This window comes from Carassius gibelio, chromosome A7 (assembly GCF_023724105.1).
Source record: "Carassius gibelio isolate Cgi1373 ecotype wild population from Czech Republic chromosome A7, carGib1.2-hapl.c, whole genome shotgun sequence".
In the NCBI taxonomy this organism is placed as follows: Eukaryota; Metazoa; Chordata; class Actinopteri; order Cypriniformes; family Cyprinidae; genus Carassius; species Carassius gibelio.
The window spans coordinates 42,052,724-42,069,433 of NC_068377.1; the positions used below are offsets into that span (position 1 = coordinate 42,052,724).

Here is a 16,710-nt window from a genome sequence, read left to right on the forward strand (position 1 = left end):
CAATGTTTTCAGCTTCATTTTAAATATTGAATAAGAAACCATGTAGTATTTTGAGAATCAAAAACTTGCTGGCACCCACATAAATGTGTTTTTACAAGTTCAGAGTTACACTGTACCGTAAATACACTCCAGTTGTGTTTGTGTGGAGCTGAAGTGAGGAAGATTATTCTGGAATAAAACTGTGAATCTGAAATAAGCACACGACACGGGGTGTAAGAAGTATATAACCAATTGTATTCCCTTCTGATAATATACACGTATGCAGATTCATCTCACTGGAACACTCTACAATAACATTTAGAAAGAACAAGAGAGCTGAGGAGAAACGCATCCGACAAACCTGAACAGGAACAGATAGAATGGAAACACATTCACACAGATAAACAAGCACACAAACGCTCACACAAACACACAGAGATGGAAGAGTGAAAGTAAATGATGATGATGATGTCTGGCCCTCGTTGAGTGAGAATGGAGTATGAACAGCCCTCCACACGCTGGGTAAAGTGAGCGACATGATTCAAACAGAGAGTCAGACGATCAAAGTCTCCTGGATTCAAGGAGATACTATCCCGCCTGGCAAGGGAAACTTTCTCTTGTAAACCAAATCACATTTTGCCGTTTAATATTCAAAGGAGCATCTGCTTTCTGGAATCCAATTCACTGATCTTTGCATTTCATTGCCCTTTCTTTCTTTCTTTCTTTCTTTCTTTCTTTTTCTTAGGGATGATTAGGAAAAACACATCTCATTTAGCACTGGGATGAGGTTCAAATATTTAGACATTTCACAAACTGTTTTAAACATTTTCTTTTCAATGCAGAGTTTAGGTCTTTTAATAGAGTTGAGAAAATTGAATATTAGAGTTCCAGATGCACATCTTCCAAGTAACAGGCCATTTCGTATTTCTTTCAAGAGAGTTTGTTCCATTAAATGTGCAAAGTTCATACCTACTTTCATCTTGAGAGAACGTGGTCAAAGACGCAGAGTTCACGTTCCCTACGTGGAATGTAAATTAACTGGAACCTTACTGTCTTTTCCCTTTGACGTGACAAAATAAAAAAAGCACGCACACACATATATATATATATATATAAAACAAAACAAGCCTCCTGCTCTGCTGTTTCCACTGATATGGTTTGTTGACATAATGTGGGTCTCGATCAATAATGTCAGACTTCCAGACACTTGTGTCCCTTTGTCTTTTCAAATATCTGTATATGAATATAACTATTTGCTGTTTGGGGTTTTAGGTTCTTGAATGTGGAGCAGAAACCAAGATCCTCAGCGGGTCCAGGATAGAGCCCAGTGGAACCCCAAAAACACATGACGAATATTTGCTGGAACGCATGGTGACCGTGGGCCTCTGGGAGTTCTGGCGGCTGGGATCATCCACAGATGTTTCGCTAGTTGTAACGGTTTGAGATATAGATATATATTTATTTGACTCCACAGAAACAGTTTTTGTCTCTTTTCCTTTAAATACCACATGCTGGAAACACAACAGAATTACGTTGCATCTGCTCCTGAGCACCAAGGACAAGGGAAAAAGAGACCAAGCCAAGAAAGGGTGTGGGGAAAGACAGAAAGAGAGAAATCAAGGGAGCGGAGGATGAAAACTCAAAGCACTTGGAAAGAGAGGGAGACGGATTTGACACAGAGCTGGTTTGGCAGTATTACAGAGGAGTGTGACTGCTAAATGTTTTCGGCACCATCTGTTTCTGAAATGTCACCTATGCCAAGCCGTTCCAACTGAACTGCTCTCATTCCCAAACGATTCTCAACCACATCCAATGCTCTAATGAAGCAACAATGGATCGCACAAGCAGCCTGGTGTACATGGGAGTTTCGACATCAGGTTAGGAGATGATCTGAATATTGAGGACTCACATAGTATTTACAAAGAACAAACTAGAGGATCAAATTACATGTGAGGAAAAATCCACTTTTCTTGAATACAAAAGGTTTGCAGAGTTTATTTTTTTGTAATAGGTATTAGCTATCAAAAATGTAAATGAGGGAGGGATGATTCCAAACCCTAGACGCTTTTTAAATCTTTAGGTTTTGCTGGAAATGAGGCCAACAGCTAGACAAGACAGGAAATAAAAGAAGACTGATGTCAGAGCTCTAAATGTGACTGGTAAACTGCCAACAAATACCTGGACCTCCCTTTCCATTCCTCATCTATCTCTCTCCTTCTCCAACTCGCTTCCTCCTCAGTCCCTCCGGAGACCGAGCTCAGACGTAATACTCCTTGTCTTTGTTTTTCTTGCTCTTTGTGCCCGTTTTGGTTGTGCCGGGCTGCTTCTCCTTCACTAGGGCACCATTGCTTTGCGTGGCTGAATTGCTAATATAATTACGGCTCTGGTCCACCTGGTAGGAGCCTTCGTCGCGGTTGCGGTACTTGTACATGGCATAGAGTAGGATGAGGATACAGAGAGCGGCTGCAGCCACAATGCCCACCACCATGCCCGTCGTGCTACTGGACTCTCGGATCACTTCCACCGCTCCTGGAGGTCCCCGGTCTGGAGACAAGGGGTCTGTAGTGGACACATGGGGGAAATTGGGAGGATATGTTATACCTGGGTTATGTCGATGCCGCCCGCCATGTTCAGGGTCGCCAGACGGCTGTATGGGCGGCAGCAGCACCTGGTCGCGGGTGTTCATTTTACCCGCGGGGATGTTGGGGCCATTGTTGATGCCAGGTTTGAGATGGGGTACCGGGGGGGCCGTGGGGGTGAATGGGAGTGACGGCCGATGGGATTTGGGCAAACGGGCGAAGGGCCGATCGCCTCGGGGATTCCCGCCCGAAGGGGGAGGGGGGAGTACAGTCCGGTCAGTGACAAGGGGGGAGTTTTTATAGTAGTCCTCATCGTCAGACTCCGTCATCTCGCCCGAGCCGTAGGCCGAGACCTCCATGGGCTCTTCGCAGTCCTCCTGGTCCAGCGGACAGGGGGGCCGGCCGGGCAAGGGGAGAGACTCTTTGGTGGTCTCGAGCAAGGTGAGGAAGGGGCGATAGGTCGGGGGCGGGGGAATAACGGGGTAATGTGTCACAATTGATGGGGGGTCAAGGGAATCCACAGTTATAATTGGCAACACTAGTTCACCTCCTAGGATGAAAGAGAGAAGGAACACGGTGTTAGTTGGAACCCAAGAAAATGTGTGAACAAGAGAAAGAGAGAGAAGAGCCATCATTAGAATGGTTAGCACTAAGACTTAATGAGGTTAGTTCTAAAGTTAGTTTCGTTAGCATCTATTCAGAATAAGACTATAAACAGCTAGGCTAATGCTAAATAATTACAGTCGTTTACATTACAGGGTTAGAGTAATACAGAGAAACATTTAAAGTTAAGTATGTGCTAACCAACTATCCAGTGTATAAACATTCAGATTAATCCTACAAAAACAGTTCTACATCTGTGCTAATGCTAATGCTAGCTGTGCTAACCTCCACTCACTGACTGCATGTTTAAGAAGAGAGCAAACCACATAGTACAGGTCACTTACATTAACAAATTGGCCGCATGATTTTTGCATGAAAAAAAATTACAAAAAGAAAGCTGTGTAAGATTGTTCTGGGATAGTGATAAACAAATGTCAGCCCATATTTCAAAGTAGGTAAAATGTTTTGAATTCATCATTCAGTGAATGTTTTCCCAGAGCTCATAAAGCTCTTAATCCCTGCTCCCCGTTGGCATGGTGATAGCTCGCTAATGATGAGGATCTATATGCAAAACCTCCCACTCTCACCCCGGGGTACCGAAGGTGATATTTTCAAATTACTGTCCCACAAGACCCCCCCCCCCCCCCCAAAAAAAAAAAACAACAACAAATCTTTCAAGATAATTATTCATAAGTCTGTCCCTTGGAAATCTCATACCATGAATAACAAAAACATGTTTTTCTTTGGAACTGGCTTGTCAAAGAATGTCAAAAATTTAATTATACAAGATGTAGAGTATTCATTAGGATTAAGCTCAGAATTGTGAAACAATTTCATCTGTGGCATCAACACCTGAGATGGAGAATGAAACTAGGAAAATGAGGTGCAGAGATTGTTCAGTTTAAACACATAATGCACATCATTGTTCTACACATGATGAGGGGAATTAGTGTGACAAACATTGCTTAGGGGGGAAGGACTGTTCAGCTGGGATCTGAGCGCTTTGGGAAACCTCCTCAAACCATGGCATCAACATGGCACCCTCCCCTTAACCAGCAGAACTTTGAAAAATAGTTTCCTGTTTGCATATTCATGAACAGATTCATTAAGCTCAAAGAAACTAAGAGAATCCACCAGGAGAAAAGGTGATATTAACATTCAGAACACACATGTCTGTTAGAAGCTGAAAAGGAAACAGTATGTTAATGTCATCTTTCACAGAGTCCGTCCCACCCAACAGCCCTAATGTAGAGCCGTGCGTCTGCGGGTTCAGAGTCTGGGGAATGGTTCACCGAGAAGATCGGTATAAATTTAATGCCTGTTCACCACTGTCAAATCTTTTATATCCATTGCTAGAAAAAGCCGCCGGAGGCGACCAGCCGTTTAGAGGAACGATCTGTCAAGGGCGCCAAATGGAGTCTGATAATTCAGTAACTGACACTGCTGCTTTATGAATTATACGAGCCGATGTGTTAATGTGCCACTGGGCACAACAATATTTCCTGCTTTTATTAAATTTGTTGGAATATCTTATGATACGCAAGGAAATTCAGAGCAATCTGTTCCCAGATTGGGCAGAATCGATCGCTCTGAGAGGAACCTTGTATCCTGATGATTTTACTCCAGTATCTTCTCTAAATCGCACTTGAAGGAAGCTGATGGAACCAAGCGAGGAGATCTGTATGACAAACCTTCTCAAACTTTCAATCCGCAGAAACTGAATCTGTGAATGTGTACACAAAACATCGACCTGTCGGACGCTGCTGCATGTCTGTGTTCTTTTGACAAATCTCATAATAAAAATCATTGTTCTAGTCTGTGATTGGTCAAACTTTGCCTCCTGTGACAGTTGCGTTGACAACAAAACCAACATCAGAATAGCATCATGAATCAAGTGTACAAACTAATATCGCACATCCTCAGCGCAGAGCACTTGTTTCATGATGATTGTCTGGAGTGAGTAAGTGCCACCGTGAGCAACACCAGTAACTAGAGTAATGACTACACCTTTACTCATGGTTCACTCCTTTGCTTTTATTTCTTAAACCGCAACAAATGACTCTTACATTTGTCTGTCGCAAATCCATCACAAGAGATGCAATTTAAGCCAGACAAACTGCAAGAGATGCATTGTACTTTAACTGGCAAATTAAATGTCATTAATAGGCAGAAATAAAACTGATGCATAGAATTAAATCACTAATCCAGAACTAGCACAGAGCACCTGCACCAACTCTACATTACAGTTTTAGGCAAGAGAAAATAGAAATATAATGAGGCACAGCAACAAAACAAAAGTACATTAAAAACATCTCTAAAAGCCATTTCTCTCCTTCACTTAATTCATGGTCAGTGTTGGGTAAGATACTCTCAACAAATAATTAATTACTAGGTACTAATCACATCTTCGACAGTAATTAGATTACTCTCTCTAAAATATTGCATCCCATATCATCCTCGACCAGTTGAACAACACAACTATTTTAGATAAATATCTGAAATAAGTATTTAATGTTTTTAAAGGTTACATTAAAACATTAATTTTGTCATGTAAAGAATGTTTCATAGTTTATAAAGAATTTGATGCAATTACAATGAGAAATAACAGTAATTAAATGACAGAAAAACTAAGAGTAATACCTCTGTAATTAAATGCATTACATCCGATATTGTTCATGATTCTCAGTCTAAATGCACTGCAAAATATGATATATTTTTTTCTATAATTTCTTGTTTTAAGCATGAGCTCATTTAATTTTTATATTCTTTTCAGAAACCAAGACTTGTTATCTAATCTAATTTTGTTTCTCAAGTAATTCTATCTTGATTTGCGAATGTTTAGATATTTGTACTGGAAAACAGGACAAACACGATAAGGAAGTGTAAATGTTACTTGAGTTCTGGAGCAGAACCCTGAGAGTCGATCAGATGGTCTACTGGATCACATTCATGACAAGACGAGCAACACTGAGATCAGGACAGAAAAGGTCCGGCTCATTTTGGACATTCTGGGGCCTGTTTACATCTACATGCAATAATGAAAGCTGAAAATCTCACTGTTTAGTGCTGCGGGCACTTGGGCCACGGGGAAGACAGAGATTGGAGTTGTCTCTTTCTTAGCTAATTTGATTTTGAATCTGATCACTAGAGTAATGGTGTAGGTGAAACCAACCCGACGCTTAATAATTGACGACAGAAGACACCGGGAGCCCAGACGCTCAGAGAGACTGAGATTAACCTCTGTAAATGTACTCACTTCACATCAAACCCTACCACACATTTCATATACAGCATGCTGAAATATTCATGTTTGTTTGTTAGACTTGCTTCTGCAACTAATAAATTAAGATTATCTTGATTATATACAAAAACACAGAGCTGCTTTGTTGTTTCTATAAAGCCAATGAAACCAACTAATAAAACTATAAATCAAAACCTGTCTGTTGTTCGTATATATGCTAATTGTTATGCTGGTTGAAAGTCTCTTCACATCCCTAAACAATCAGACTGTTGTGCATTTGGGTGTAACGGTCAGACTGTTGTGCGTTTGGGTGGTAACGGTCAGACTGTTGTGCGTTTGTGTGTAACGGTCAGACTGTTGTGCGTTTGGGTGGTAACGGTCAGACTGTTGTGCGTTTGTGTGTAACGGTCAGACTGTTGTGCGTTTGTGTGTAACGGTCAGACTGTTGTGTGTTTGTGTAACAGTCAGACTGTTGTGCGTTTTTGTGTAACAGTCAGACTGTTGGGCTATTGTGTGTAACAGTCAGACTGTTGTACGATTGTGTGTAACAGTCAGACTGTTGTGCGTTTTTGTGTAACAGTCAGACTGTTGGGCTATTGTGTGTAACAGTCAGACTGTTGTGCGATTGTGTGTAACAGTCAGACTGTTGTGTGTTTTTGTGTAACAGTCAGACTGTTGGGCTATTGTGTGTAACAGTCAGACTGTTGTGCGATTGTGTGTAACAGTCAGACTGTTGTGCGATTGTGTGTAACAGTCAGACTGTTGTGCGTTTTTGTGTAACAGTCAGACTGTTGGGCTATTGTGCACAACAATCAGACTGTTGTGCGATTGTGTGTAACAGTCAGGCTGTTCTGCGTTTTTGTGTAACAGTCAGACTGTTGGGCTATTGTGTGTAACAGTCAGACTGTGGTGCGTTTGTGTGTAACAGTCAGACTGTTCTGTGTTTTTGTGTAACAGTCAGACTGTTGTGCAATTGTGTGTAACAGTCAGACTGTTGTGCGTTTTTGTGTAACAGTCAGACTGTTGTGCAATTGTGTGTAACAGTCAGACTGTTGTGCGTTTTTGTGTAACAGTCAGACGGTTGGGCTATTGTGTGTAACAGTCAGACTGTTGTGTGTTTGTGTGTAACAGTCAGACTGTTCTGTGTTTTTGTGTAACAGTCAGACTGTTGTGCAATTGTGTGTAACAGTCAGACTGTTGTGCGTTTTTGTGTAACAGTCAGACTGTTGGGCTATTGTGTGTAACAGTCAGACTGTTGGGCTATTGTGTGTAACAGGCAGACTGTTCTGTGTTTTTGTGTAACAGTCAGACTGTTGTGCAATTGTGTGTAACAGTCAGACTGTTGTGCGATTGTAGTTTCAGCTCATTATAAACTAGAGAATGGTCGGCAGGCTCCAGTGAATGATGTAATTAGGAGCATCTAAAGAGGGCAGAGATTAATTAGCCCATCGGGATTAGCTGAGGGACATTCATGATACGTTTCTTTGGGACCCTGGAGCAGAAACGCAATGCAGAGATTTCCATCCATCCGTCCTTCTCTCTGCCTCGTCTGTGGCTCATCCGTCTCTCCCAGGATATCAGCAAACGTGAGGAACATACCGATGCCAGTCAGAGCCCCCCCCTCTCTGTCTCATTTTGTTGTCTTGCATTTGATGTTGAGTCACACAATTTGTTTTCTTTGTCCTTTTGTTTTCTCCAGTGTGCAACAGAAATATTTGCTCTTAAAAACACAGATGAACTGCTGCCAACCCTCAGATGGTTGCTATGGTGTTCCCTGGAGGTCGCCAGGGTGTTCTGAGTGGTTGCTAAGCAGTAACTGAAGCATTCTTGGTGGTTGCTAGGCACATGCTGGCCTGTTGCTAAGGTGTTATAAATGATTGCTAGGCAGTGGATAGCTGGATTCTGGCATTCTAAGACATTGGTAGTGTTGATAGATAGATAGATAGACAGACAGACAGACAGACGTGCCATGAGATCTGACCACAAACACACTGACCCGATGATAAGACCACATCATTATCTCAATAACTGTTCCAGTATATGGCTAAACCTCATCAATATGAACTGATAGAAGACATCAGCCCAAATACAGACAGAGACAACTGATCCATTCACTGCATTCACAATCAGTTAACATCCCTAACACTACACACACTTACTTCAGACACAAACTGTGCAAGATAGAAGTACACTGAACACTACTATCAGAGGTGAAAATGATCAAAGACACATTGTATAGTACAATATACATTCATCAATAACTTAATTAATTTAGATTCAGTATGTGACTGTCAACTCGAAATGAGGCGTATTTTGACCAATCACAGCTGCACATGGATTGGGATTTTGTGAGAGTATGTATGTGTGTGTGTGTGTGTGTGTGTGTGTACAGCACATAAAAACACACATATACAGTAAGATTGACTCACCGTTTCCAGGCTCACACTCCTCAAGATCTTCATCATCACTCGGACATTCTGCTGATGCTACTAACAGATCGTCAGCATTCTGCAGACAGACAGGAGAGAGACAGACATACAGTGAGCTTCTTCAATACCATTAATGAAGAATACATCAAACACCATCCACATTCACACAGACAGTCTTATGATGATCCCTCACACACACTCGGAATGAAGCTCTGAGAATTTCTGGCAAAATTGTTGACCTGATTGCACAAACACTAGTGGAGGAGAATTGAACTGAGCTGGACTATGGCATCAATGACTTTGATAAACTGACTGTTCCCTTTCAAGGGAACTTCGAACTGCGTCCTCTAGGGGTCTCTATGGGGAACACATCGTTGTGACCCGTGTCTGAAGTATACATTGAAAAAACACCAATGAATTGGCCGGCGACAGCCCCTGACGACTATAAACAAGCACCGGAAGAACACTTCATTCTCTTCTTCATCTTCACTGACTGTTCTGTTTAAAGCGTGTGGTTCGGCACCTCTGCGATGCTTAGGAACCTTTAAGTACACACGCTAAGCTCTGTCTACTTTTTGAAATCCACATGGTGGTGAGTGTACACGTTGTACACTCTTTTTTCTAAAATCCACGTAAGTGGTAAATGTTCATGCAAGACTCTGCACACCTTCTGAAATCCTGTACGGTAAGGGTTACGCACTCAGCTTCGTTCCCGTTCTTGAGATGGTAAGATCTTGGTTCCTTGGGCTCCACTCAGCCAGTGTGTATTTATTTATACACTTCAAGCATTGCTTTCCTCACACATGAGGGGCTACTTGGGCAGTTCTCATGGTAGTTTAGCAGTGCTCCCCTTTACTAAGAAGGGTTGCCTGTGAGTGCGCTACTCTCTTTCTGAATTCGGAGTTCTCCTTTCATGTAAATTGAGTTCTCTGTTCTTTCCCCAGAGCCCTCCAGCATTATTTCCACAGATCGAGTTTATAACTCTCAAAAATATTGGGATGCACCATTCCATCTATGAGCAGCTCTATCAGAGTACAACGAGAGCCCCCTCCTTAGAAACAGTATTTTAAATCCATGTTATGGTAAGTGTGCATGTAAAGATTTTGCGCACTTTCTGAAATCCACACTGTGGTAAGTTCACACGCTAGTGCTCCGTGTTCTTTTTAACACCCTATATGGTGAGAGCTTTGCGTGGTTGCTTCTTGCCCTTTCTTGAGTTGGTAAAAGCCGCGTTCATCTTGGGCGCCACTCCACCTATGTATCCTCGGATACCTATCTAAACAGGGGGTTGCTACTATAGATCTGTTGAGACAGCTTCTTCAGCAAGCGTATGCAATAGGAAGCGGTAGCCCCTGTGTGACAGGCAAGACTTAGTATAAAAATACTAGTTTCTTAGCCATATCCCTTTAAAGGAATCTTTCTTGATTCCAAGCCTTCAGGTCTACCCCGGGTCGAAGTCCTAACAAATAAGTTGGGAATATAGCCTAGGTTTTTGGCCGTAAGGGCTACTGTCACAGACAGCTGTCTAAATGTCCCAGGGGCAACTCCCATGGAAATGGTAGAGTTGGTACTTAGTGTTCGCCATGATTCTGGCCTGCACTCCCCTCAGCATGGCGGCGTGGGTATACTGTTCTCCATAGTGACCCCTAGAGGATGCAGCTCCAAGTTCCCTTGAAAAGGAACGTCTCAGGTTACGAATGTAACCAAGGTTCCCTGAGTAGGAATGAGACACTGCGTCCTCAAGCTCCCTGCCATGCTTCGGACGAAAGCTTCAGACGAAGAAGTGAATGATGTGTTCTCCCGTTGGTGTTTATTCAATGTAATCTTCAGACACGCGCCACAACGAGGTGTTCCCCATAGCGACCCCTAGAGGACGCAGTGTCTAGTTCCCTACTCAGGGAACCATGGTTACATTCATAACCTGAGATAAAGCGCTAAATAACACAGTACACTGGAGGCCTTCATCTCTGAGCCAAAGCTGCCAGACACAGCATCTGAAATCATTCTCATCTTTTTCTCACGACATGCCAAGTTAATTTCAGCATCTGAACATACTGAGAAAATGTGTCTCTCTGAGGAAAACACACAATCCTGTTATTCAAACAATTAGGAACAACGACTCTTCCAAAATGCAATTATTATGAGAATATAAGTGTATAAACATAATTAGTAGTTCTGATCATTCATTTTTACTGTGAACTGGACAAGGAACTCTCAGCAGATTCATTTGATGCTTGCTCTCTCTGAATCGGCCGCAGGACACAATCCAGTTTTCTTTTAATTAGTTCTGAAAAGCTGCAGACTACTGTACTGTAGTGTAGAGTGTTTCTTCACTTAGTTATTTAATAAATTGATATTTTTTTAGAGACTACAACATTTGGAGCGCCACAGATAAAAATCACATTTCAGCTTCACGTGTTTCTGTAACCCAACATGACTCTGCATTCGTACAGATCCGTCTGCCCGGCAAATGCATTAACACCACAGACGCGGAAACCCTTCCCAGTGGAAAGCAAATGGAAAAAGGCTTTTGTTTTTGAATTTTTTTATGTTTTGTTGCCATAATCAAATGTCTTTTCTTCCTACTTGTGAACTATTGAGCTGGATTTGAATGTGCTCTCGGAACAGGAAGAGGAAAGCTAATAACCGCAGGCAAACACTGGAGTTTTCATGTCTGCATTTCCTCTGAAGCTTGGGATGACTTATAGGATCACACGGCTCATGCTGTGGGTTACTGCTGTACATTTGACATTTCTGAGGGTTATTTTGAGACTGCAAGCAAACTCAGCGCTGACTGTAGGCCCATCACATCACGACAGCATCATTTAAGCCACACGTCCATCCTGTTACAAAGCTTTGGAAACTGACTCCATTGGAGGAGTGCAGCGACTACAGATCTCTAGAATTAAGTCTATTCTGTTGCATTTCTACAACAGTCAGTGAATCATTCTTAATCAAACCAACATCAAGACACAAGTAAAATATAATAAACTCTCTTCTAGACTGAACGAGTTATCACAATAAACCAAAACTGTGATATGGCTTAGTGCGGTTATGAAATCCAAAGGCAGTGATGTTTTCCTAATTAATGTTGTTCAGTTGCTTTGACACAGTATTTTTTTGTTTAAAGTTCTATACAAATAAAAGTGACCTGACCTGACTTGATTTAATTAAATAAATATATATATGCTGCGTGTTTCACAGCATAAAAAAAAAATACGTTTAAAAAAAAATAACAATCATTAAAAATAAAAAATTTTACCAGAAAAATTACAATTAGATTTTTTCCCCAAGCCTTGTAGCTGTTAATGTTTTAACATTTAAAAATGAGGAAATTAAGACTCTTTTATTAGGAAATTTGTAATAAAAATAAAATTTGCAAAATAAAATATTATATTTCCTAAAAATTATTTGATAATAATATATTATTATTTCATAGACATACTGATATATGCCTAAAATCATGGGACAAGATGTGCAGACTGCAAACAAAAACAGCAAATCAATAGTCTTTGCTGGTGATGATCACAGAAATTAATACTGATTCATTAAAAAACAAGTTCTTATCAAACAGAAAATAACTTTTTTCTCACACACTGTGTCTTTTGACTTTTGCAGTGTATTGTGTACACTTACTGTGTGTTAATGCAGTATGATGTGTTTCCACACACACACACACACACACACACTGACCTGCGTGACGCTGTCTCTCATGGTGGGCGAGCGCTGTTTGCGGGTGGTGGTGGTGGCCATGGTGGTGGTGGTCTCCATGATGGTGGTGGACATGTCTGCGAGGGGTGTGGTGGAGGTGGTGTCGGTGCTCATGACGGAGGGCACGTCTCCCACCAGACGCAGGTTCCCCTGCACCTGAACGTTCGGATCGCCCTCCGCCGCCAGCTTCAGCACCTGCAGGCCGTTATAGTACAGCCCTGAGATCTGACCCTGGAAGTTACGGCCCTTCTCACCACCGCCCACCTTAATGAACGCCTGGCTGTTGAAGATTGTCAGCTGCCGACCTGCAGAGACCAAGAAACAAAGGTGAATCAGCATCGGATCAGCGATACTCAAACACACGGAGAAACGCCAGCAGACCTCCAGTCCGGTAACACATCAGATCAGTTCTGAAACCACAGCTGGACTATATGCTATAAATGTCTCATTTACATATGTAACCATTGTTCCCTGAAGGAGGGAAGGGAGACGCCACATCAGATGACCGACGAATTGGCAGAGAGACTAATCGACTTAGAATGTAAACTAAATGAGCCAATGCACATTGGCATGCGATTATTGCATCCAGCAGCCGCTGATCACAGCATGAGTATAAGTAGGTAACAGGTGCAGTGCATATTCAGATTTTGGCTGAGGAGCTGAGCCAGTGACCCGGCCTTGAAGGGAGTAGTGGGAAGCTTGGGCACATAGCCAGACCTGGGCCTCAGGACTACCTGGGAGTTAGCCGGCACAAACTCTAGGCATGAATCTACAGAATTATCAACAGAAAATGCATGCCAGTCCCCTACCCTCTTGATGGAGTCCCGTGCAAGCAGGAGCAGAGTTTTCGTTGACAGAAACTTCAGCTCGACTGTCTAAAAAGGCTCAGATTAACCCTGCTTCTCACCCCCACCTCCCCATGGAACCTGATGACCAGGTCATGCTTGCCCACCGACTCCCCTTTCATGGGTTCATGGTTGGTGGCAATTGCAGCCAAAGACTTTAAGGGTGGAGGGAGACAGCCTTCGCTCCAACCCCTGCTGCAGAAAGGACACCACATGTGACATTTCCAGGGGTCTTCTCTGTGAGAAGAACACCCCTCGACGAACAGGTTTCAAATCAACACATAAGCATGTCTCGTAGACAGTGCTCTCACCGATGTGATTGTGTCAGCTACCTCTTGGGATAGGTCACCAAGAAACTCCATGTCCCATCCAGGGTCCAGACATTAAGTTTCCAGATGTTTGGACACATGGGGTGCCCCGTCTATCAGTCAGTAGATCCTTCCACAGAGGAATATTCCAAGCAGTGGCCTTCACAAGGAGCATCAGTTCCGGGAACAAGTCCAAGTGGGCCAGTAAGGTGCCACGAGCAGGACCTCCTCTTCATCCTCCCTGATCTTGTACAGTGTCTGTAAAAGAAAGCTTACTGTGGAAAACATATATTTGGCGAGGCCCCATAGCCAGCTGTGTGCCAGTGTGTCCATGCCGAGTGTTCTCTCGGTCAGGGAGTAGAACAACCGGCAGTGAAAGGTTATTAGAGAGGCAAACAGGTCTACCTAAGTGGCTCCGAAATGACTCCAAATCAACAGGACCATCTGGGAATGGAGTCTCAGAGACAGTGAGTGCCGCATAGCCATGCCCACCTCAGGACTCGGCCATGAAGCCAGTGTTAAAGTGGTCTCATATAAAGGAATACCCTGCAGAATCAATCATCTAACCTTCAGGGTTCTGGACACTGTGGAGGTCTCCACTCGAGCCCTACCCGGCACCTATGGCGGCCCGGGAAAGCATAGACATTAATTTTGGATCCGATTCAGGCATTGCTACAGTCCCGGAGGACAGCAGCACAGCCAAATCTTCCTCTACAGAAAGCTCCAGCTCACCATCCCGATGCAGCGATTGAAATCCAGCTGTTGAGAGGACCACCAAAGGTTACTGCTGGTACACTTCTTATAGAGGGCCCAGAAAGTTCCACTGGCAGCTCAACTGGTTACGGAGTGCAAGAGGAGCTATGGTCCCAGAGAGTTGGTTCCCTGGAGAGTTTGGCATCACTGCAACCCTCAGATGCCGTGCTAAATGCCCAAGCACGTGAGGCAGCGATGGTGACTATCACCCAGCACCAGGAAACGACCGTATCCAGATATTCCCGGGTGATATGTTGTCTATAGCAAGACACACATCATGTTTACAAAGAGGTAAAAGCGAGTTTGCCATGCAACACCCGTGAATGCTTGTAACGATAAAATCTCCATACTCATCGGGAAGAAGCAGGCGGGAACCGGCACACAATCAAAATGAAACTTTAATTATTCAAAATAAACACAAAACACAAATAAAAGCCAAAACATAAAATAATGTCCCAGGCCTGGTCCTCTCTCGTCCTTCACTATAGTCGCTCCAGTTTTATATCCTTCCATCTCCTACGTGGGACTCGATACCGGCGGTGGGGCGCAGGTGCAGCTCATCTCCAATCACTACACCTGGCCTCACTCCTCGTTCCCACGCCTCTCGGCCCCGCCCCACTCGCCACATACCCCCATCGCCCCTCGCAGGCCGGGGGGTACTCCCGAGACTGCGCTCTACTCCCCCCCCCTCCCTCCGGGGGGGACCGCTCACGGGGACCTGCGGGAACCTGGGGGTAGGACAGACAAGGCGAGAGAAAAGGAGATGGAAGGAGGAGCGACAGGGACGGGAGAGGGGAGAAAAAAAAAAAAAATCCGGTTCCCAGACGCACTGCTGCTCAGCCCTCCACCAGCTGGGTGATCTCCTCCGCGTTGCCTGGCGGTGGCACTGGACGGCCCTCGGCGGACGGCGCAACACTCCTCCGCCGCCCGATGGACGGCGACGGCTCCTCCGGTTTTGGGCAGCCGGCAGGAGTCCCCTGTTCCCTGCCCCTCCGGATTCCAACGCGGAGGCAGCAGGCTCCGGCCCCCTGGCGAACGGCGCCGACTCCTCCGCTCCCTCACGGACGGCAGCCGCCCCTCCATATCGTGGGCGGCCAGCAGCGAGCTCGCCCGTCCCCGGCAACTCGCTCCAGCCCACCGCCTCGAGCGTCCATGGCGGCACATACTTCGCCTGCTCGAGGGCACCGCGGATTCACCACAGCGGCGAGGGATCTTCAGCAGCGCGTCCCTCCTTCTCCCGGGTTTCGGCACCACTGTAACGCTAAAAAACTCCATACTCATCCGGAAGAAGGAGGCGGGAACCGGCGCACAATCAAAACATAATTTTAATATTCAAAATAAATACAAAACGGCGCACCAGCCCCTCACGGCCGACTGGTGCGCATAAATAAAAAGCAAACACATAAACTATGTCCCAGGCCTGGTCCTCTCTCGTCCTTCACTATAGTCGCTCCAGTTTTATATCCTTCCATCTCCTACGTGGGACTCGATACCGACGGTGGGGCTCAGGTGCAGCTCATCTCCAATCACTACACCTGGCCTCACTCCTCGTTCCCACGCCTCTCGGCCCCGCCCCACTCGCCACAATGCTCTTTTAGGGAAAAAGATCTTTTGGCATGCTGAAGTCCACAGGGGCAATGGCTGCCTGTAATACAAACAGTGGCTAGTGCAGCCTGATATGTGCAACCCACTCGACACAGGAAACCACCACCGCTGAAGCGCCATATCACAAATACGAAGAACTCTCAAAGAGTGGGCTGAACTCTTTCAGATGTCTTCTCTTAGAAGAGTAGTCAGGAACAGCTCTTAAGTGAAAAGCTGAATATGTGCTGCACCTGTTACCTACTTATGCTGTGATCAGTGGCAGCTGGATGCAATAATCACATGTCAATGTGCACTGGCTCATTTAGTTTACACTCAAAGTAGATTGGTCTCTCTAAGTGAGATCCCAATTCATCAGACGTGACGTCAAGAGTGACCAAGTGTAAAGGAACCGAATGAATGAAGTTTTATCTTATTATATTGTTTTATATTATTGTTCATTTGGCCATTGTAATACATTAATGATAAAAAAAGAAAATAAAAAAACAAGGTAAAATGAAAAATGAATGAACAAAAATAGATTAATAATTAATAGAAAATATAAAAGTAAGGAAAAAAAGAGAAAAAAATATATATAATATGAAATAAAGGTAAATAATTGAAAATAGAAAAAGAAAGATTCATGAATAAAATAGAAAGAAATAGTAAACTAGAAAAAGA

The 16,710-nt window shown here is 43.9% G+C and overlaps 1 protein-coding gene across 1 annotated transcript in view; it reads right to left on the bottom strand.

Moving 5' to 3' along the window:
- Positions 1 to 213: 213 nt before the first annotated feature.
- LOC128017572 (neurexin-2-like) overlaps positions 214 to 16,710 on the bottom strand; it is a 341,885-nt gene continuing 325,388 nt past the window's right edge. The window contains exons 25-28 of the mRNA XM_052602977.1: positions 13,450 to 13,582; positions 12,525 to 12,923; positions 8,832 to 8,910; positions 214 to 3,108 (exon numbers count right to left, since the gene is read on the bottom strand). Of these exons, the coding sequence (XP_052458937.1) occupies positions 2,237 to 3,108; positions 8,832 to 8,910; positions 12,525 to 12,923; positions 13,450 to 13,582 (1,483 nt within the window). The 3' untranslated portion in view covers positions 214 to 2,236. The remainder of the gene's footprint in view (positions 3,109 to 8,831; positions 8,911 to 12,524; positions 12,924 to 13,449; positions 13,583 to 16,710) is intronic.